The sequence below is a fragment of the Tyto alba genome, unplaced genomic scaffold (assembly GCF_018691265.1).
Source record: "Tyto alba isolate M040663 unplaced genomic scaffold, T.alba_DEE_v4.0 Super-Scaffold_42, whole genome shotgun sequence".
Classification (NCBI taxonomy): Eukaryota; Metazoa; Chordata; class Aves; order Strigiformes; family Tytonidae; genus Tyto; species Tyto alba.
In genome coordinates this window covers 27,490,027-27,514,515 of record NW_024881318.1, presented here as the reverse complement: position 1 = coordinate 27,514,515, position 24,489 = coordinate 27,490,027, and the positions used below count along the sequence as shown (strand labels likewise).

The 24,489-nt window shown below is 39.1% G+C and overlaps 1 protein-coding gene across 2 annotated transcripts in view; it reads right to left on the bottom strand.

Moving 5' to 3' along the window:
* MAST4 (microtubule associated serine/threonine kinase family member 4) overlaps positions 1-24,489 on the bottom strand; it is a 308,421-nt gene that overhangs the window by 236,923 nt on the left and 47,009 nt on the right. For both annotated transcript variants that reach the window (XM_042804476.1, XM_042804477.1), the window contains exon 2: positions 3,665-3,818. In XM_042804476.1, the coding sequence (XP_042660410.1) occupies positions 3,665-3,818 (154 nt within the window). The remainder of the gene's footprint in view (positions 1-3,664; positions 3,819-24,489) is intronic.

The following is a 24,489-nucleotide window of genomic DNA, read 5'->3' as shown; positions in this document are numbered from 1 at the left end:
CAGGACAGTAGTTATGATGCAGAATCAGAAGAAGGGGAAAAATGTAAACACTGATTATTGTGTAGGTGTTTTTGCTACCCAAAACTTCTTATCTCTTTGGAAACAGGACATTTTAAATTAAGAGGAACTGGTCACAAATTACTTTCACATACTTTTACTCTGAAGTTGTTTTATCCCATGAATGCCTATGTTTAGCAACCCTCATTATGAAATACCATTTTCATTCTTTCTTTTTATTAAGCAGAACTATTTCTATTATGCTAGCATTTCACAACAAGAATTATTAAAGTAGATTTGACAGACTAGTAGCAGGACACATCCAATAAAGTATTTTCATTCCAAATTCAGTCTGTCTTTCTCCAAGTCTTCCTGCTCCCCCTCCTTGGGGATGAAGATTAAGGAAAGCAATACTGTCACAACAATTAGACTGAAGTGGATTTTCCAAAATATAACAGCCTGGCGTCTCCAGGAAGAAGTATTAATTTCTTTTATTGGCCAGACTTTATTTAATATCAGTGGCTCTCCAGCGATTTTCAACAGGAAGCAATAGTAAGATTTATTCTCAAAAACATTGATTTAATTTCTTCCAGCTCTGAAGAGCATTCTTTGCTTGTCACTGAGAACGTGTGGTTGCTAGATTGCTTAAAACTGGGCAATTCAGGAAAAAAAAAGGGTTCCAGTTTCCCTGAAGCTGTGCAGAATGTAAGTTCAGTTTCTATTCCAGCTCTCCAAGTTTCCAAACCTCCTCTCCCTTGTGCTGATTTCCCATTGGAAAGACCTTGTACCTCATTCTCAATTTTTCTCATATTCCTATATAAAGTTTTGTAATTTACTTTAACCAATTCAGAGTAATTTCTCAATAACTGTAATCCATCAGGTTTTGTTAAACTCATTCAATATATTGCAACAATATAGATTTTGTTTCTTCTCATATGTCATGCATAACATTATTCCCTCTTCTAAAGCCCAATAAACTCATTTATTTGGGATCTATTCCCAGAGATAAAAATCCTATCTATTTACCTCTATTAGTATTCAGCCCTACAGGATTTGAACTATCCTGTTTTATAGAAACAAATTAAATTCTTATTTCTGTTTTTTTCATTAATACTACTTATGCTCTACAGCTCAATAATATTGTGTTTTTAAAAGCAAAAAGAAAGGCAAAGTAACACAGAAAGCACAATTCACTTATTTTCTAACATTTAGATTGAGGAACAAGCCTCAGCATAGAAATGCTCCACAAATCTGTAAGCTAGGAATCTTCTCTCTTGCTTTACTTACTCCCACTTAAAATATTTCTAGGAGTTTAGCAAAGATAACATTTTTGAATAGAGGTAGAGACTGTACCTTAAGCAATTTTAAAAATACCTTTCTGAAATGCTTTTCAATGGACTGATACCTATTGTTAAGCTAGCACTTAAATTGAAAAAGAGTATCAAAGGCAACAAAACAGAAGAATAAAAGAAGACAGTAACAAGTGTAAAGTGATATTAAAGATCAAGTGCTTTTCCAAATGACAGGTCTACAAATATTTTCTTCTCCTTACGGACCATGAGCATCTTTCCAGAAACATTAAGACTCAAACATAAATTAGGGAGGGCATGTATGAGCACAGAAGTAAACCCAAACCAAGGACAGGTCAGCTCACTCATTCTAAAGGAAAGCCTTTTCATCCACCCCCTGCTTTTTTTTTTTTTTTTTTTTTTAATGATACTGTGATTCTTGTAGTTTCAAATTGGAACAGTAGACCACTCCTAAGCATTAAAGTGATTTTTAAAACCCCCAAAACTTAAGTATGTAAAAAAGGTAGGTAAAAACAAGTCCCAAGTAACACCAAAATGATTAACTTCAGATTACTAAGCATTTGAAACAATTCTAGGAAATAGCTCTCTATCTGCAGTGGTTTCTTTAAAAACATTTTTTTTTAAAAATCCCAAAAGAATATTAAGAACCTTCTGTCATCAGAATGACTTTGATTAATTTAATCAGTATCATGAAAGCTGTTAAGATATTTAAACTATTTTAAGATACCAAAGCCTTAGGGTATTCAGGTTCATTTAAAGTGCATTAGCAATAAAGCAGTTTAAAACCATTGCACACTATATTCCCAAATCCTGACATGAAACCCTGCACAACATATTGTAAGCAGAAAAAAGGCCTATTAATTCCCCCTTATAAAGACTTCAAGCAATAATTCAAGCATAGAGATAAAAACCAGAGACTACAGCAGCAAAGCACATTTGCTTCATTTGTTTTTGATGAGACTGTCTTCTCCCTCTATACCTGGAGGGCTTATACAGGAAAGTTCAATTTTTAAAGATCACCATCCTACTTTTAAATAAAACAAAAACAAAACTAAAAACCCACACCAACTCCTGCCGAAAGAATAAACAGTGTGCTGGCGATTTTTAGTTTTAGTAAAATATTAGCTTGGTCTAAATCTCAAATTTTGGAGTAGTAATACTCCAAAGAAGCCACAGAGTTCACTGATAAAGTTAGCAAAACTGACACTTCAGACTGCTGTAAGTCACTTTTCTTTCATGAAAGTCCATACAGGTCAAATACTCTTATATTGTTTCTGAAACCTTCGTAATACAACTCTTGATAAAAAAGAAGTTGCAAGAGAAACTGCAAATCTTACCCTAGTGACACCAAAAATCACAGGAATGATTATGTGCTGATGTGACACAAGAAGTTCCTGTAGTAGTATCTGTCTCTCCTTCACATAAAGTATGAGACAACCTAATTTTTTAAGCTACTTAGGTAAAAAAAAATATTATTTGTCACTCATTATAAGCACTGTAGGTAATTCTAAGCTACTGATTACAGACAAAGAGAAGTACTGCAATAGCTTCTTGGAGCTTCTGCTAATGTAAGGACAAGGAGAGGGGTGGGAAGGAAGTGAGAACAAATACTTTAAAAGCACTCTGAACAACGTACAGAATTTAGAGACAGAATGCAGCTACAGCTCAAGTAAACGCCATTTCAAATTTCTCTAACCCAGATTACACATTCATTTCACTGCACACTCAAGAACAATCACTCTTCAGTGACTACCACAGCCATTCAGCTCCCAGCACACAATCACAATTTCAGCATCTGGCATCTTCCACAGATGCTGTCAGGGCAGGGAGGGCCTGAGACCTCCTCAAGCATCCTGTAACTCTTCATGGCTCCACGGAGGAAAAGTTGTGGTAATGCCCCTCCTCCCCTCTGAGGACTCCATTGGATAAATGAGGCCAAACTGGCTTTACTTTAACGAAGTCAAATCTAAAGGGACCATCTGTGCACTTCAGTTCCTCGAGGAAGCAAGATGTATGTGTTCCCATGGATGAAAACATGCGAGCACATCTCAAACAACCCTTAAGCTGGTAAGCTAAGTCAGCAAGATAAATGCCATATGCCTGAAAATTTCAAGAAATGGGCCATTTTCAGGCTGTGCTTGGTCACCTACCAGCACCCCATTGAGGTACAGGCTCCAACATGAGCTCACCCCACTGACAATTAAGGAACCCATGTGAAAGAGACTTAATGGAAAGTCCAGGTGGAGCTCACAACACCCTCAAGGAGTTCGACCACAAGGCAAAAGTCAGGGGTCAAGGTGCCATCAGCTCAACAGCTGCTAAACCTCCAGGTAACATTACACACACCCTAGACTCACCAGTCAGAGCTCCTCCAAGGCTTCCTCTTCTGAGCTGTCTTCCATCTTCACTCAGCTGCCTCTTAAATTTAGAAGACTTCCCAGGGCCAGAAGAGACTTCAGGACTGCTGGATTTTCGAAAAGGCATAGGTGGAGGGGACAGTATGTGATCAAGCTGCAAAGAAACAGGAAAAAATATGTACATATACTGTTTAAATGCTTACCTTCATTGAAAAAAAAATCTAAGTTACCTTTACCTAAAGATTATGACAGCATCTCAAAAAAATAAAGTGTGTACAAAGATCTTAAGGTAATTAAATTGCTAACTGAAACCAAAGATTTTGCAATTGCTAGATTTGTGGATGGCTGTGTGAAAAAGCTATCCTCTGGTACAGCTCACACCACCTCCAAACACACTCTCACACGAGGAGCATTTTCTGCACTGGTCCCATCTCAAGGTACAAAGGATCAGACTTCAGATTACTCGACCTTCCATAAAGCAGACTTTTTGCAGCTGTGAACCATCTGACCTTGCAACCTACACCATCTGCTGTTGCCAACATTTTTCCTTGGCAATTTCTCCCCAGCTTCATACAGCGGTCACTAGATGGCACTGTACCATAAACAAAATGCAAACCACTGCCCAGTCTAGGGAAACGCTGACAAATAGATTTCTCAATGCCAGTTAAAAAATAAATAAAAAATAAAATATAAAAATTAAAAATAAATAAAAAATAAATTATTGTGTTTATAAAACAGGCATTCATTTACACTGACTTTGAAATAAGTGTAAATACTGATCCTCATTCTTCAAAATCTGTTCCAGTCATCATTCCTACACAACATTTTAGCCCTCTGGTTTTGAATACACATTTAATGTATCGATACTTGATTAAATTCAGAAAAACAAAACACGAGGCAAGTGAGCAAATACAAGCAAAGAAAAAAAGAGTGGGGATATGAGTAAGGAAAGTAGAAAGAGTTTTACAAGCATCCTTCTCCTTAAACTGGTGCTGTCTCATGGTGTCACTATTTTGTAAACCATTCAAATGCTCTTCTGTAATATTTAAACCCTGACTCTTAGCATAATTTTTCAGGAAGTCAAATGCATAAAAGTCTTTTAGATTTTTACAGTTCATGTACTGAGACTTATCAGCTAGACAATCGACCTATCACCCACATGCCCAACTGCTTCATCCTCTTTGTCCACTGAAAGGAAGGAGTCAAGGTCACCATAGTCACCAATGAAGATACAGTGAAGCTCATTTTTTCTTACAGTTAAACCTACAGGAAAGCACTGTATGACCTACAAAGCATGTTGAATCTCATGATTAGAATTTCTTTTGTATTTAGTATTTCAAGCTAGTTAGCATTTTGGAGTTTGTTTTGTTTTTTAATCAGATCTGCAGCTTATTGAAAGTGCTTGCAGATACACTCTTCTAAAGCATCAAGAAACACTGTGGTTTCTGAATCTGCTTCTTCCGCGTATTCGTGTTCACAACTGACACTGAAGTAACTGATGAACTCACAGTCCATGCCTTTAGCAATTTTCTAAATTGGGAGTTTTTGGTGTCACAAAGAATATATAATTAACCATTGTTAGCATTTATCTTTTACAATCACAGGAATATCCCAGATAGTCCTATTTCGAAGTGCTAAGACACCTCACCTGGTGAATTTACAAATCAGCTAAAAAGGGAATGACTGACAACAGCTGGCTTCTAAGAAACATTATCTTGAGACTTTCACATAAGTCTATAAGCAAATACTTGAACTGCTTATTGACTGAAGGGCAACAATTGCTCAGTGCTGCACTCCAAGTGACTCCAAGCATATGAAAACAACATGATTTGATCAAGGCTTTAAGTGAGTTATTGGCAAAAATTCATGCACTTTCTAAAAACAGGTTCTTACTTCAACTAATCACATTTTACGCCTCTTTTTCCTGGCATAAGGAAAAACTTTAAACAATATAAATAAAAATTCATCAAAACTTTCAACAACAAAAAGTTAAAAAAAAAAATCAACAAATGCACTAAGTTCCCTGCACATTAGCAGTTAAGTCTACACGGCAGAATTAGTGTCTTCCACCCTGTCACCTTTTCCCCTTATAACCAAGTATATAACTTTTATGCCCAAGTCACTCCCACAGTGAGCAGACTTGTGTATTCCACAACATTCAGTCTGATTACAAAATTAATAATTTCCAATTAAGCTGTACTCCTTTTCCACAGCTTTCAGGGTTTCAGAAAAAACATTAAGATGGTTCTATAGTACAGAGCAGCACAGTACTGTCCAGGACCTCAATTCATATTTAAGATGCTTTTCCACTGTCTAAATGAGCAGATTCAGAAAAGTATGATGTTTGTAAGCTAAGACATTCAAATATCAACCCCACAGTAGCTCATCATTTTAACAGCAATGACCTGCCAGCACTCTCTTGCAAAAATACCTCCTTGTTGCTAAGTGACTCCACCACAACGCAAATTTCTGTTTGATACAATTCCAGCACCTGCTTTGGGCACACAAGTTCTCAACAATAAAAACTTGTTGAAGGACTTTCATGGAAATGGAGAAGGAGACCCTGCACAGCTGGGGAGTGCATCTTGGCAACTGGGACAGAAGCTACCAGCCAGGAGGAAGTAATTTTGACCCCACATGAACTGGCCATGCCTAAGCACATGTGGAGGTTCTTGGGAACATGACTGGGGAGATATCCTTCCCAACGTTTTTCAACATGATGTACTCAATTGGAAAGTCCATATGCAATCCTCTGACATGAGAAACACAGCATTGAAATGCAGTTTCTGAATCTTGCGTTTTTAAACACAACAGGGTGAAATTCATATTCTGTTGAAGGAGAACGTGATTCTACTACATGGAGGTAACAGAACAAAAATAAGCATTCTTTCATATGACAAAATAAGGACCAAAATATCACAGCAATATTAGGTTTCATTAAGTGCTTTTTGGGGGCAGAAGTTCTTGTAAACATAGGAACAGTCCAATTAAATATCATAGAAAACTCTTACACAGATTTGTCAGCTAGGCTTCAGCTGGATATAGAGAACTATATCTCATCACCTGAAGCAACTATACCAAAAGACACTATATGGTCTAGCACTGCAAAGAAACAATACAGAAATAAGAAATTTAACATTTTCATATTGATGGTCAACTCCTGTTCTATGGTACCAATTACACATATATCAACAAAGCATTTCTGGAAGCTATCCAAAGACTCACTTTTGCTTCAAAATGGCAAAATACATTGTATGATGTTAATCGCTATATAGCCCTCCCACTGTATGTCATCGTTACTATAATTGTTACATGCTATACCAATGATATTACAACAAGAATCACTTAGATTAATTGAGAATGAACTCCAATAAAACTGAGCAAAGCACAGTAGTGATGGAACCAGAACTGACTTCAGCTTGCCACAATCCAACACTGCGCACCACCCTCCTGCTGCGACCAGTGTCGCCCACCCGCCGCACTGGACCACAGCCTGATCTTGTTCTGACAACTGAGAGAACTTCACACCATCCCTCCTGCCCAGACAGGCTGTTATGACAGATGGAGCCCAAAGTCATGGTCTGAATGGACTCATCAGACATTTTATAGGGATGGACCATAAACTGCAGAAATTGTAATCTGTCTGTACATATTAAGAAACAAGAAAGGTGGTCATGATTAATTGGGATGTACTGAAAAGTGTGAGACCTGGGCATGATGTAAATGGTATAAAATAAGGGATGGGTGTTGTCCTCGTGTCAGCTGAAATAGGGTAGATTTTCTTCTCAGTAGCTGGTACAGTGCTGTGTTTTGGATTTAGCGTGACAGTCATGTTGATAACACACTGATGTTTTAGCTGTTGCTAAGTAGCACTTACCCTGTTAAGGATTTTTCAGTTTCCCATGCCCTGCCAGCAAGGAGGTGCACAAGAAGCTGGGAGGGCACACGGCCAGGGCAGCTGACCCAAACTAGCCCAAAGGATATTTATTCTGTACTACAGAATGTCATGTTCAGAATATAAACTGGAGGGAGTTGGCCAGGAAGGGCAGATCACTGCTCAGACATTGATCAGCAGGCAGTGAGCAATTACCTTGTGCACTACTTGTCTTGTCTTGGGTTTTATTTCTCTCTCTCATTTTCATTATATTCCTTTCCATTACAATTATTGTTATTATTATATTTTATTGTTGTCATTGTTATTATATTTTAGTTTAGTTTAGTTGTTACACTATTCTTATCTCAACTCACAAGTTTTACTTTTTTTCCAATTCTCCTCCCCATGCCACTGGGAGGAGAGAGGAGTGAGCGAGCAGCTGCGTGCTGCTTAATTGCTTGGCTGGGATTAAACCACAACAAGCATGTGCAGTAGTGCATATGAAAGGAGTCCCTACACTGTGAGTAGACAAGGATATATCCTTTAACAGGCCTGACATAACAATTCTGGATGCTGGGGAAATACAAGGGAAACGGACTCCAAAAAGTAGCCAGGTTTGCAAGCTCCACCTGAAAAACTTCCTGCGCTAATCTCACAGAACAGACAGCTAGATGAACCAGTTTGACCCAGAGGGCTTTTCTAGACCCCATTCAGACCTTATATCAAGGAAAAGCCTATGCAGCAGATGAAGAGGCTTTCTGACCTCAACAAAACAGCCTTCCCCCACTGCCAGGCAGAGGATTAAATTCCAAGTACATGAAACCAACAGAGAAAATTTTATTAGGTCCTCCTTCCTTGGAACACCCGGCTGATCCTGAAATGGTCTAACCCAGCACATATTCAAATCGCACAAAGTGGTTAATTTGGTCAAAATGACACTACAATTGTTCAGTAAGAAGATTATGACAAGTTTAAATAAGTAAGTAATAGCAAGACCGATTCAAACTTGTTAATATTTATTTAAAAGACCTCCTGGAAGCCTGAACACTATGAAAGTCCAGGCTGTGTGTCTTCTCGGGTGCAGATTCAACACTGCTGTTGGCTAGGTAACACCAAAGCAAGTATCTTGTGGAATTAGGGTTGTTGAAATTCTACCAGAGATATTTTAAATAATTTTGCTCAAGCTGCTTCTACTCAGCACATTGAATAGTTTTGCCCAGCCACAACCATTATTCTACTGACATTTACTTCACGCTTACTAGCTATATGGACATGTGCCGATGTTGGACAGAATACAAGCACAACAAGAGAACCAGGGTATGGTTGGTTGCACCTTTTTTTCAGTGAAACTTGCTTGGCAGCAAATTGCAAAAAATACAATAACTGTATCCCTGCAGGCAGTTTCCAACAAACAGACATTCACGTTATACTTTGAGGTTTTGGCTATCACATGCTCTGCCCACTGTCTTGTCACTGCACTCAGGCTGCAAGCATACATTTCTTTAAAAAGGGTGTGGAGAGAAGTGTTAGTGACTTAAGCAGAATGGTATAATGGAGGGCGGGTTTTCCACTTGTCTGTGGAATTGCAGGGAAGGGGAATAAAAGAATTTAAGAAGTTATTTCAGTCAGTCACTATTTCAGAGGCCTATAACAGCTAAGTATATGAAAACAAGTATCTCTGATTATCCCATATCTACAGTACAAAGGGAGTTAAGTTAGCTTAACAGCTGCTTAGAGAGGGATTTTTTAATCAGTACCTATCTCATCACTAGTCTCTGCTGTTAATATTCACGATGCATGGATAGTTAACTTATGTAAAAATGCTCCCTCCCCCAACATTAAATACTGAATAATTTCTTTCTGACAAGGGCACTTCGAAAGACAAAAAACACACAGCAATCTTTAAGCTATGCAGAATGTCCTGTTCTACAAAATGTATTTCTTCCAATACATTTTTCCATAAATTTGCTAAAACAAAATGCCTGTTTATGTTGTAGATATGATTAATTTCTACAGAAGCACTGGAAAATTTAGGAGATAACAGCTTTCACAAAACTCTATTCCCCCCAGCTTCCATGAACCTTACAAAAAGGAACAGACAGTACCATTAGAGGAGAATGGCTTAAAAATTACATAGCACAGATTTATCAAAGTATTTTTACCACAGACTTCAACATGTAGATTTAAAGATCCTATAGAGATACATGGATGGAATTTGAGTGACAGTCTCCTCCAGTTACACAGGAATTTCCTCCAGGGAATCAGGACTGAATCAATTTGTCTTCAAACACTTTTTTTTTTTTTCCGTATTTTGAGGCTATTAATTTTCTGTGTGAATAGCATCAGCTACATTCCTCTAAGGAAAATTATTCACACACAGTACTAGCCACGGACTTTTAACAGCTCACCTACTCAGAAAGGATTATCTTCATGGTTTCAAAAATCTCAGTAGCATTAAATCCAGCTGTCTACCATCATGTACTTATACTATAGCTAGAATGAATTCTCTGCTTGATAATTATATCACCGAGTAGTCACATCAAGTATGTCAGACTACATGTCCTTACGAAAATTAAGGACATGACAACCGGTTCAAAATAAGACCCAGCATCAGTGTTGAGAAGTACAATTTGAGCCAAGTACATGATGAGGCAACCAGAAAGAAAATAATGGATTTTAGGAGAGGAAATCCATGGTACAAGAAAGCGAATGAAACTAAGATAATGCAATCGTACTGATAACACTGGATAAGGAAAATAAACTATTCTGAGCTGCTGAGATTTGTTGCAACATGGAGTACTTTTTTTCCAATAAAAATTAAATTGAAACGAGAACTGAACTTGTCTGCCAAGATCTACCTTTTCTTGAAACACCCACTGTGGTTTTATTGTCCAAAGTACTTCACACCCACCCTCCCCTAATCATTCCATAGACGATATTCATACTTCTCACAGAAACTGGGAAATACACATCAACTACTCAGTCTTAAAAATATGAACAAAGATGTTCTATTAAGCATTTCTTCCTTTTGAGCGCTGCACAATTCACTCTGCCTCAGGTCATGTTGCATATGCACATTAAATCCTAACGTTTCCATAAAAAGGGTGTGCACTATCACCCATTTTAAGCCTCCTCCAGTCAGGCACCCATCCAGAAGAGATACATCACCTGAAAACTCTCACATATAGCGCACTGAAAGCAGAAAATATCCAGCATATTTTTAATATGTAGTTTTTTTCATTATCAACCAGAAGTCTCAAAATTAAATTCCACTAATAAGCATGCTGTCATTAAATATGCCAAATCACATCATATCTATCCAGATGTTTAAAGAATAAAGAATGGAAAGCATCACACTTCAATCCCACATAGATTAAAGTATAGGAGCATACTTGATGTTGAAAAGATATTCAGTTGTTCAGTAAAAACTCTCATCATTATAAAGCTGAATGCTTAAGAGGAGCATGGCTTCACAAACCTAACCAACCCCTCCTGTCTCCTCCATCTCCAGATGTAAGCCATGCCAGAAGCAAGTGTGCTTCTGAGGACAGTTAAGAGCCAGTGATAGTTCAACAGCAATTGGCCCTGTGCAGCAAAACAGACTGCTAGGAATATAAATCAATTTGTTTCTTCACATTATTTACACTGGATCCGTCTCAGTACACAGCCTCTCTATATGGATTCGTTGCAAGCATTTTAAGCACAGATGCTGAAAGATAATAGCCTGGCAAAGCACTTTTTTTGAGGCAAACTATACAAACTTACTTCAAGTAAGAAGTATGCTCTTATCACTTAAATATTCTCCCTAAATCTAATTACATTTGGCACAGATACACACGTTTTGATTAGATGCATTCACACAGAGAGCAACACTGCGAGCAACACTGAATATGACCTTATTAATGGATAAGATTATATCTTCCAAAAGCCAAAGGCATCTTAGAATTTGTTTTAAAAGATGTTTTAGCCAATTAAGAGCATAGTGCACTTTAACTACTCCAGATGCTCGATGAGAATTCAGTAGAAGCAAATTAGACTTGAAAGGAAGATGCTACAATGTGGTAGTGTAGGTGCCCAACAGGTCTGTCTTACAATACCATCACAAGTAGAGGTGCAAACAAATTTCCAGAAGATACCCTGCAGTAACTCAAGTCAGTGAGGAGCAGCTCCACTGCTTGTGGTCACGACAACATCAACTTTTGAAGGATCCCGCTTGGGGGTGCAATCTGAGCAATATGGGGGTACACAAGGCTCTCCACGAACCTGCATCAAACCCAACAGCTGAACGAGACCATTAGCAGTTCCAACTAAATCAGCTGATGGTTGGAATATTCTGCATTCACCACCACCACCACCCGGCATAGGTCAAGTGGGAAGATGACTATTCAGTCCACATTTCTTAAATTCTGCAAAGCCTTTCTACGCTCCCTTGGTGGATATGCTCCCCCTCAGCATGGGCTGAGAGACCTCACTAGTTCTCCAGTTGAATGGCATCAGTCATTCCTGTTCTAGCCTTCAAGCCTTGGACTATCTCACTTCCCACCATGAACTCCAGTTTCCTCATTAGGACAGTGACACCAGCCCATCAGCTACTGCACAGACAGAAAGTAAGTCAGGTCCTAGGTTCACCGTTGAAAGAAAATAGTAGCAGGCAGAAAAGGTGTTGTTTAGAGTCAGATTTTTATTTGCTAATCACTCATAGAGCAACTCTCAATTTACATATGAACACAACCTGCAGCTGAAACTGCAAACATGTCCTTACCAAGGTAAAGAGGAGAAACCCATGCCAAAGCTTTGCTGTTCACAAAGCATCATTTCTGTTTTATTGATTGATTTTACACACAAACACAATGCTTAAAACTCAAGTCACTGTTCAAAATTGTCTAGTTTATTATGCTGAATATATGATGTTGTATAAATAAACGGAATCAGTGAACAAAGTTTGTGATATTTTTCTATAGCATGTTCTTACCTATCATATCCTAGGCAGTATAGAAATATAGAAATATTTTAAGAAATATAGAAATATTTTAAGAATTTTGCTAAGAAACAATAGAGATATAGCTACATTATTTTGCTATTCACTTCACACCTGCTCTAGAAATGCAAATTTGCCTTTAAAACAGTTGCATTTTTCTTGAAAACACATCTGGCCTCTGGTCAATTAAAAATAAACAAATAAATACAACTCAGAAGAATATGAAAAATCAGCTATAGCTGTGTTTAAAAAGAAAAAAATCAGCTTGCATCCAAAGCTTTTTCACAAACATGAAATGAAGCGCAGCCTTCACAGTACTCTACAAGGCCGAGAAGTGGCCTATAAATATGCATGCACACTGATGTCTGAGCCGATTATTAATTTACCCTGGTTAAAAAAGAACAGTTCTGTTGCAATATGATCAAGTCCTTCAGTTCCTGAAAGCTTCCTGTGCACCGGCTCTGTACATGCAGATGGACGGACAGACTGCTCCCTTTCCAGGAACAAAGAAAGCTACAGTATTTGTACTGAAGCCACTGTTTCCAACAACTCAGCCTGCCCTAAGTGTCTTTGGATTTACTCATCTGGATTTAATGAGCATTAAGAAAAAGATTAACAAATAGCAGGTCCTACAGATCTCTTGTAAGGCCCTACAACATGAGCCAAAAGCCCAAACATAGTTCTAAATAAATACATACAGATATACCTCAACTCGTGGTTAAAGGGGATCATATACGGCACTTTATTTGCTGGTAGCATCAAGACTTTATTCTTAATCTGACAGTCATACAGGTATCTTTCAGGAATGCACATGATGTACAAAGGCCTTTGCTTCTGATAAAAAAAAAAAAAAGTCACTTTATTTCCAACCTAGGGAAAACTGCCAACACTCTCAGAAAGCAAGGTAAGTCAAAGCGTGACATGCAGGCTGCTAGCCAAGGTGAAGCTGCAGTACCTCAACATGTCAGCACTACTAGGACAGACACAGAGGGGCCAGACTTAATATAGCAGACTCTGTAAGGAAGTTAGTTTGACAATTTAATCCAAAAAAGCATGAAAACAGAGTAGGGTTTGAGGGGTCTGTCCAACCCAATCAGCTCTGCTCTAAGCGTAATGTCCAGGGGGAAAAAAAACCCCTTTCTGTAGGGATACATCTCCTCTGAGCGCTCTCGGAGCATCAGGAAGCATATCCATGTTTCACCTTTGCTTCCATAGTTTAAAAGGGATCTGACAAAGGAAGATAAAAAAAGAAATCGCACTCTTCACTGCCCAGATGTGCAGCAGTGCATGCCACTGCTATGCAGCAGGAAGGATACTCCCTTCCTGTCCCCATCCTGCTGGCCATCTTGGCAGGAAAAAGTGTTTCAGAGTGTTGAAATTTGGTGTCGCTGACTATTGCCACATCTGCCTGCTGCAAAAGACTCAGTGAGTAGACAGGAGGCAGCAAGAGGAATCCGGCAGAAAGCTCCTCAAGCTCCACCACTCTGCCTGAGGAGGAAACCAGGGACACAACCCAACTTACAACCCCCGTGGGCAGCTGCCAGGGTCTGGGAAAACACCTTTGCTGGGGCAAAGGGTCAGCAACTGCAAAACCACATGCTTGCAGTGTTGAAGGAGAATAAGCACCCATATACACAACATTATTTCAGGAATAACATGATGCTACAGGTTTAAGGTGTAGGCATTAGCACAAGCACTTCAGCAGTCCTGCTCCTTCCAGCAGGTCCACAGACGCTGAAAAGCAGTGTTGGGTGACCCCTGCTCTGTCCCCACAAACACACAACTTCACAGGGCATAGCATAGTTTGTTGCAAAAATCACATCTTCCTAACATAAAGCACAGAATTCAAGGGGGTTGTTTTGTTTCCATTGATTTATATACTCCTAAGTGGAAGAGAACAATGACAACCAAGTTTTCAGCTGAAAAACAGGTCAACAGGTTTAAATTAAAGTTACCAATATTGTGCATCACTAAAAATTCACATCACCCAAAGTAGCATGTTCTTACATAATGTCTCTTTTTCGGCAGATTTTTTTTTTTCTATATTCTGTGGCTGCATTCATTTTCTTACTATCATATGCAAAACTATTAGTAACATTAGCAATGCTATGCACTATGCTCTGCTGTAAAGAGAAATATCAAACTAGCCATACTGAGTATTTCTTTAATTTCTCAATGAAAGGAGAAATTAGGTACACAGCAAATGGAAAAGAATCTTGATATTTATAGACACCACAGGCAGAATTTTCACCCTTAATTATTTTAATGATCTTTTTTACAGCACAAGAAAGCCATGACAAATGAATGGAAATATGTATTTATACTTCATGTATAAGCAGGCATCCACATGCACACCTTACTTCAAACATTTGCAATGCTGCTGATCACACACAGATTTTTAAGAAAGATTTTTCCTGGCTCTCTAACAAGGATGAAAATTTAGTGAAACTAACCTTCAAAGTCACTTTCAATTGCAAAGAAAAAAAAAAATCATAAGAAAGAGACCTATTCATCTTCATCAGCTGTTGACACCATCATCATTTGTCTCATGAAAAAAAAATAATTCAGAGGAGAATACGTATCTCTGGAAAAAAAGGTGCTTTTTTGTTATACCATGAATAATAATTAAGTGAAAGCAGTTTAGTTCCTTATAAAATCTACTTCCATTCGCATTCACCAACGAGCTCCTAGACTACCTATAAAGGTTTCATTTATTCTATCACATTGAAAGTCTCAGAAAACTAATTGTTTATTCAAGTCTGTCTGCTCGATCCATGCTCAATTAGGTCTCACTTTTCCCCCAGTTACAGCGAAATTAAAAATAAAAATGCAAGGTGAAACATTCCTTGTTCCACTGACCAGCTCCCCATAACAAGCCACGCTGAACAACAGCCACTCCAAGCGCAGAGAGAGCTGCTTGACCATAATGCAGCATTTGAAGGATCTACTCAGCGACTCAGAGAATTCCTACTCATTAACTTATTCCTCTGACTAATGGAAAACACATTATAATCCAGCTTTCTAATAAGCACTACCAAGCACTGTGAAGTGTAACTGGGCATTCCAGATACAGCAATTCACAAGTACCTCAACTTTAAGAATAGGAGAGATAATATTTACATTCAATAAAATATATATATATTCTTACTTTATTAATCCTTATTTAGACCATTAAAATATTAAATAATCCATTTTGCCATATAAAGCTTCAAATCCAGCATCACTTTCATTAGGAATACCGTATCAAAAGGAATCACAACACATTTATGCAAGACAGGTACAAAACAAGAGAGAGAAACGCATGATGTAATGAGCTTGGAGTAAAAGGTTCTCAGCATGTAATGAAGCTGAAGTTGATCCATAAATCAATGCAAGATGAAAGCAAGATTATTTATGTGAACAGTCTGCATTGTTAATTTACCGTCTGATTTAGAAAAGAAACACTTTATTTGATCAATGTACCAGTGATGTGCATGTGTGTACTTGAGCACAAATTAGTAATAATTACTCATAGCTGTATCTCCTCATATTTTTTAATTAACCTTAACAAGCAGTATACACAGTTCCAGAAAATGCAGGTTTTCCCTGAGTTTGCCTTTAACATGCTCCTAAGTTTTTAAATAATGCAGCCTCGCCACAAGAGACCTTGCAGACCAGGGCTTTTTGATCTCTTTCTTCCCATTCAGTGCTGAGAAAGATACCATGAACAGTTATCGAACAATAGCTGCCATGAAAAAACCTTTCTCTGAACCGTTTTGAAAGTGAACTAGAATAAGGCATTTGATAGCTTTATAGTATTACCCTAGATGTCTAACACAGAATTCAGAGATTGGCATGCTTTAGTCTCACCAACACGATTAGCAAAAAAAAATGTCAGAAGGGCAAGCATATCTGGGGAAGAGGGAAGCACAAGCCAATTTGCATTTGGCAGATTTGTAGTTAAAGACAATATTCAAGAATCACGTTCATAATTTCAAGTGTTTCCACTGCATTTCACTCTTCTGTCAGCTGCCATTTGTCAGTCTCAGACAATTTACCCAGATCTATCATTACCAGAAGTGTTAATTAACACTATGTGGCTCAAGGAAGACTTTTTTTTAAGCCTGAAGACTTCAAGAACTATTACAATTAGTAAAAACCATGAACACTGTGTGAGAATGTAAGCAGAAAGGTAGTAAGGGATGATTTTAAATACTCCACCCCTCAAAATAATTGCATAATCTAAAAAAGTAACTGTCCATGCTTTTCTAAATACCCTCACTGTAAAACCTACACTTATTAAGTAGACTTATCCTCACTCATCCTGATCTCTTCATCCAGGGTTCTCCAATTAAATGGGTAGTTATTTAATAAAATGACACTGATGGGTGGGATAAAGAAAGATCCCTACTTAGATTTTTTAAAATCCTATATTAAGTCCCATTTGGCAGGGAAATGATAGCAGAATATACCACACATTGTATCTGAAAGAACACATATAAGTATGTATGTGTAGAAGAGCACAAAACAGACAGCAGCTAAAAAGCATGCAAGTCTAAACAACAACTGCATTTGTCTTTACAAACAGTACAGCACTGCTCTGGTTCCTTCACGCCCATAAGAAAGCCTAAAATTAACAGCAAAAGAAGATTTACTTGTCTGACATTTCAAGTTTTATTTACAGATCATATCACCTCAGAGATTTATATACATTTTCTTAAAAGTTCAGTATGACTTAGAACTCTCTAAATTACAAGGATTAGTCATATACTAAATTGTAGCAGTTGATTACTTTGATATCATCATGAATCTCATAAGTAATTTAATGGAAGTTTCATTAAAATGTCTAGAGTGTTGAACTTAGGAAAGAAGCACTACAGTGTCTACAACATGACAGTAAACTCTGAATTAGAAGAATTTTCTAATAATAATTCGCTAAAGTAACCCAATTTAATAAAAAGTAAAGTACAATTCCACCTATGGTATTTCACACTGTGTTAGAGTTTTATTTCATTTTTTTTCCACTTTCCACTAGTGAAAGGGGAGTGCTGTCAAAAGCAGGAAAATCACCACACATACACCCCCCCTCATCCCTCCATTACTGGGGTCTACTAAAGGTCAACTAGGATTCCTCATGTCTGTAAGGCAGCATGGACTGTATACCTTTCAATCAACTTGTAAATCAGCTTTGTGCCCTCACTTCAGGCAAGCAACATACCGCATCCTGTATTCTCAGGGTTATGTCTTCTTATTCAAAATAATGGAACCTTGCATCTTTTGTAAAACAAAAGAAGTTGTCTAAGTCAATGTTGAAAAGTTTACATCACACATAGTCCTTTTATCTGTTCCAGTTACAGGCAGAGCTTATGGACTAGAGTATCCCCACACTGGTAACTTCAAAATACAGAAGTATTTTTACCACTCCAAAAGCTGAAAACAAACTATAGTTATTAGGTGGCAAAGATACTGCCCTTTCTATGGTTTTGAAATTTGTTAGTTTATAGAAATCTAAGCTCTCTAAAAGACAGAACAGCACAGATTTGAAAACAGACATTTTATTCAAAAGTACTCAAATACAGTGTAAGGGATGAGAAGTCTAATAAAATAATGAGATTCAGAGTCAAAGATGTCTGGAAATCAACCCTTTTCTACTCAAACAGTTGACATGATGGCATCAACCGTATGTCATACATACAAAAAAGGCCCAAGACAACTTTTTTAAACCACACAATCTAATTTTTCAGGTCCTCTCAAGTGCAGGGAGAAGCAGTTTAGAAGTATTCAACATGAAATCAGGAACACTTCATTAGTTTCATCCGTACAGTCAAATAGTATCTTGTTTGGATATATCTGTATTGCCTTCAGTACAATTTCACTTCATTTTAGCCGATTTCTTTTATTCCGATAGATAGCAGACTATAATCCATGAGACCATAGCCTAGATTGCAAATAAAACAATCTTGCTAAACCATACTAATGGGAGTCCACAAGAAAAAACATGCAGTGCTAAAAGCTTTGAAATTCATGACTTGTATGACTATATACCACTGTGGGAGTTAACCTAGTTTTTTAGTGATGTTCAACTGCTCTATTAACTGGACATTTTTAATACTGAATGTAAAACTTAATAAAATTATTTCACAAAAAGCAAAACACTGAATCATCCTAAGATAAAGCCCCAGTTTAACCCCCAAGAAAATCTCTGCAGCACTGAAGCCAGAGTATCCCTCCAGAAACTTATCCTTCACTTGGATCAAGAGAAGCTCACTTCATCTTAGAACAAAGTAAAAGAGGCAAGGCTAGTAACAGGGAAATTTAAGTTCTAGTTTTATCATTTGGCTATTGGAGCAATATTTATTAAAAAGAAAGAAAAACACACAACACAACCCACCATGGAGGTTTTTCCAGCATTTTGTTCAAAACTTATCTGCTGATCCTTCTCTAGAAATCATTCAGTTTTTCAGAAACCCCATTCCCAACACAAGGTGACACACTTAAAAAGGTTCTTCCTTCAACACTAAATGTTCAAGAGTATACTTTCCCAGAAGGGCCCCATCAGTACTGTATGTTTTACCAGTAAACTTCCAAAAGAATAAAACCAGCCAACAGGGTCCTCTCCTCCAACACACAGAGACAACCAATAGTTGCTTGATTCACTAAGAGATGCACTGTCCTCTTGGAGTTTATTCTAAAGCTATAGCAAAAATTGTTAAGGAAAAGTAGAGCAACTGGGATGAACAAACTGGTTTCTCAGTGACTTAATCTGAAGCATATCAGCTTCAGAACATTATTGGTAATGGTCAGTTTCAATAAGTAGCATACAGACAAGAGAGCAAACAACTTTAAATTTCAAAGCTACTCCACAAGTATTTCTATATCAGTAATTCACTAAGCTTCCTTTGGTTAAGACTGAAATGTTTCCTTACTTACACGCAGGAGTTAGTGGTTTCCAAGGTTAGGACCATTTGGGAAAGAAAGACCATATTTTGTGTGTTTAAAAAAAAAAAAAATGTTTGAGTATGTGATTTCAATAGAATAAAGACTTGGCCAAGTTTAACATTTGGTTTTCCTGAAGACTAATCAATCAGCAGCATATCATACCGACATTATTCAGCAGGGAATAACTCCACACAATGTTTCTGCAGCACATCACTCCCCAGGAAGGAACCAATCCCAAATACTTCAAGGCCCCTTTTATAAAGACCAACTGTCCCATAAACCAAGGAATCCAGATTTCAGTTAGGGATCTACTCTTTAGGACTACCACCTCCATGGTGCTTAGAGCCCCTGCCCATCCAGGGAGTACAGGATCCAGAATTCTTTCCTGTAAAAAGTACACTACACTGTCCAAAGTCGATAAAATGAGCAACTTAGCAAGGTTTTCTAACAAAGGAAATGCAGTTTGCATGCACGCTCTCATTTTACAAAAACACATAGGAACTAGCATAATTAGCAGATCTATTTATTAAGAAATGTAACCACACTAAATTTTCCTTTATATTTAGGCAGGCAACCTAGATTCCCAAAACCACTCCCTCCCCAGTAATACTACTACTGCATCTATTTTTGCAGATAGAGATGTGAAGAACTGTATGCATGTGGCAAGACCCCGAGTGCCACATCACGTTTGTTCATGCCCCACACAAAGGCTGTAAATTAAACTGCCTTTCCTACAGTTTCACATCTCACATTGCTGGCATACCAGGAGGTCATACAAGAGTTTCATGGAACAATGGGATCTCCAGAAGTGACTACTGAAGAACATGAAAGAACATAAATCTCTTCCAGGCTACTACCACACTGTATTTGCAAACACACATTATAGCCTCATTATGAAATACGGTACTGTCAGAAATTTTAGCTCAACAGCAAGCCAAATCTAATGTAAGTATTTACTCTGTAACTGCATTTCATTAAAACAGTAAACTTTAGAAGTTTCTAACACCTTAGCTCAGGATCCTGGTTCAGAGTTCCCACAGTCATACCTTCCCCAAAACAGCAGGGAAGGGAGAAACTACACAGATGCCTGGAGGAAGCAGGGAGGAATGCGATGAGGGGAGGGAAAAGGCAGTTCTGTCCCTAGGCTCACATCAGTTCCAAAATGACAACATTCAGTGCTTCATTCATTAAGAAATAGCTCAGCTAGCAATTTTAGATTTCCTTTTGGGAATATAAAATAGACAGACCAAGCTTTACTGTTAGGGACACCACTTACCAAAAAGTACGTAGACTGTAGGAGTTTTTACATCTTCACATCACAGTCAAAAGTAAAATAATATTGACCAAGTGTGCTGGTCTAGTAACATGACCTGGTGTTAGTCCCATTATCATACAAACTTAAGTAGTGCCAATGGTTTATTCCTAAATATTCAGAAATCAGAAATAAAGGTTAGTTAGCATATGATCATAGAACAAGTTACAGTTGGTAAGACATGGCACAAACATGGAAAACTGAAGACCAATATGTTATCTTGTATTTGTAACATGCAAACATAAAAACTGAACAGATCAATTGTAAATGCTAAGACCCAACCTCTCCTTGCAATTATTTGATCTTCCTGGTACCCTTGAGTGAGAGGTTCCCCATTCACTGAGTGAGTGTTTGCACACTTTGGAGTCATCATTCTTATGTGTCATCGTTCTGCGTTGTTGTGTAGTAATAACTTCCTAACTGGTACACCGAACCTACACACTGGTTACTCCCGCTGTCTCACTGGTTTCTGCTGTTTGGATTTAGTTACAAATTAAAGTTTGTTCAAGTTTATTAAATGCGTGAAGCCAGTTTGGTTTACCTCTGTAACACCTGCTCATGTCAATCCCTGCTGAAAAATCTCAGAGAGGAAAGCCCACAGAGCTCCCAAACTTTGTTTTTCAAAGTCCATACTGCAGATTTAACACTATACCCAGAAACTGCTCTCAGAACAAGCCATTAAAGCATCAGTATCTCAAAACACCACTATGCATTTACTATTAGGACCATCACCAACAGAAGAGGGAAATTTCTTCCCACACTTCCCCATCTGGTTTCAGTCTGATTTGGTAAAAAATTAGACAAGCAATTACGTAGGACTCATATGCCAGGACCTTATGCTAATGTTTCTGGACAACAGATTAACTAAAAGTGTCTGACCTTAGGTCAAGAGTTATTGGGTTAGACAGAATTGTTGGAATTACAAAGGTGGTGTATGATTTATAATGGCGACTCTTACTTCTGTAGGCTTCTGTATTACACATACTGAAATGTGTAGCCACATCAGGCAGGACAAGCACCTGCACAGGTACAGAGGGAAAAAAAAAAAAAAGTGTTCCTTGCTAGGAAAGAGGCTGGAGTACATCAGACAAAAAAACCTGAAAAGTGAAAAAAGATCAGACTATAACTTGCACACATAGAATTTTCTTCTATCCTTCAAAACCTGTCTCCTTCGATGCTGCAAAAAGCTGGCATTCTCTGACCATCATTCAAAATTTGAATTTAGTCCTTCAGAGTTTTAAGAGCTAAAACCTGAAATGCCCAAGGTGAAAGGATTCTGTTACAGATCTAAACACCTGCAAATATATAACATTAAACTCAAAATCCAGTTGACATTGAAGCCTTGAGCAAACCAAAAATCCCACATCACTACTAGAACAACAAAGGCAACCTTTTGCTCAAGAAATTATACTCTGAAGTCTTACACTGAAAGATGGAAGTGAAAAGCTGGTCCTTGTTATCACCAACAAGGAGGGTGTGGTGGGGAGTGTAAAGTTCTAGGCAGCCTTTGCTGCAGTGACCATAAAATGGTGAAGTTCAATATCCTTATGGCAGCAAAGAGGGTGCACAGAAAGCTCGCTACCCTGGACTCCAGGAGAGAAGACTGGCCTCTTCAGGGATCTGCTTGTCAGAGCAGCATGGAATAAAGCCCTGGAGGAAAGAGGGGCCCAAGAAACCTGGTCAATATTTAAGAATGACCTCCTCCAAGCTCAGGAGCGATGCATCTCCACAAGAAGGAAGACAGGTAAGTAGGGTAGGAGGCCTGCATGGATGAACAAGGAGCTCCTGAACAAACTCAAACACTACAAGGAAGCCTACAGAGAGTGGAAGCAATGGCAGGTAGCCTGGAAGGAATACAGAGAAACTGTCCAAGCAGCCAGGGATCTGGTTAGGTACCCCAAATCCCTGATAGAATTAAATCTGGCCAGGGATGTCAAGGGCAACAAGAAAAGCTTCTACAGGTACATCGGTGATAAAAGGAAGAGTAGGGAAAATGTGGGCCCACTCCAGAAGGAAATGGGAGACCTGGTTACCTGCAATATGGAGAAGGCTAAGTGCGGAGCGGCGGAGGAACGACACTCCGAGACGGGTTCAGTGTGGGTGATAGAGCATCATATCTCGTATCCCTTTATTGGTCCAGGGTACATATATTTATACAGACAATGATAATTATTATGCCTACTAGTCACGAGCTGATTGGCTTAAGCTCTAAAGGTCGTATTCGCACGGTCCACCTACTTGTGGTTAGCTAGCAGCACAAGCTTCTCATAACACTAAGTTTCTCAGGCCACTATTTCTAATTCCTCTTAACTTGTTTTCGATACACAACGGTACCTAACACTAAGTTTCTCAGGCCACTATTTCTAATTCCTCTTAACCTGTTTTCGACACACCACGGTACACAAGGCCGAAGCATCCTTGACATTCTTCATGTATCAGCAGCTGCGAGCAGCTGCAGGCAAACCCTAGTGAGGCCCAGGATCAGACCCTAGAACAGGCTCTGATCGTACAACTGCTCGGTGGACTCATGGCCCTTGTCTCCGAGCCATTCTCCAACAGCTAAGGTACTCAATGACTTCTTTGTCTCGGTCTTCACTGGCAAGGGTTCCAGCCACACCACCCAAGATGCAGAAGGCAAAGGCGGGGACTGGGAGAATGAAGAACTGCACACTGTGGAACATCAGGTTCAAAACCATCTAAGGAACCTGAAGGTGCACAAGTCCATGGGACTGGATGAGATGCATCCAAGGGTCCCGAGGGAACTGGCGGATGAAGTGGCTACGCCACTATCCATCGTTTTGGAGAAGTTGTGGCAGTCTGGTGAAGTTCCTGCTGCCTGGAAAAGGGGAAACATAACCCCCCTTTTTAAAAAGGGGAAAAAAGAAGACACAGCAGGCAGGTCAGTCTCACCTCTGTGCCCATCAAGATCATGGAGCGCATCCTCCTGGAAACCGTGGTAGGGCACATGGAAGATAAGGAGGTGACTGGTGACAGCCAGCATGGCTTCACTGAGGGCAAATGGTGTCTGACAAATTTGGTGGCCTTCTACAATGGCGTTACAGCATTGCTGGACAAGGGAAGAGCAACCGATGTTACCTACCTGGACTTGTGCAAAGCACTCAATACTGTTCTGCGTGACATCCTTGTCTCTAAATTGGAGCGATGTGGATTAGACAGAGGGACCACTCGGTGGGTAAGGAATTGGCTGGATGGTCGCAGGCTTGAGAGGTGGGCCTGTGCAATCCTGATGAAGTTCAGCAAGGCTGAGGGCAATGCCCTGCACGTGGGTCGGGGCAATCCCATGCACAAACACAGGCTGGGCAATGAGCGGATTGAGAGCAGCCCTGCGGAGAAGGATTTAGGGGTACAGGTGTATGGAAAACTGACTCTGAGCCAGCAATGTGTGCTCACAGCCCAGAAAGCCAACTGTATCCTGGGCTGCATCAAGAGCAGTGTGGCCAGCAGGTCGAGGGAGGGGGTTCTGCCCCTCTACTCTGCTCTCGTGAGACCCCACCTGCAGAGCTGTGTTCAGCTCTGGGGTCCCCTACATAAGAAGGACGTAGAAGTGCTTGAGCGGATCCAGAGGAGACCATGAAGATGGCTGGGGAGCTGGAGCGCCTCCCATGTGAGGACAGGCTGAGAGATTTGGGGGTGTTCAGCCTGGAGAAGAGAAGGCTCCAGGGGGACCTTATAGTGGCCTTCCAGTACTTAAAGGGAGCCTACAGGAAAGATGGGGAGGGACT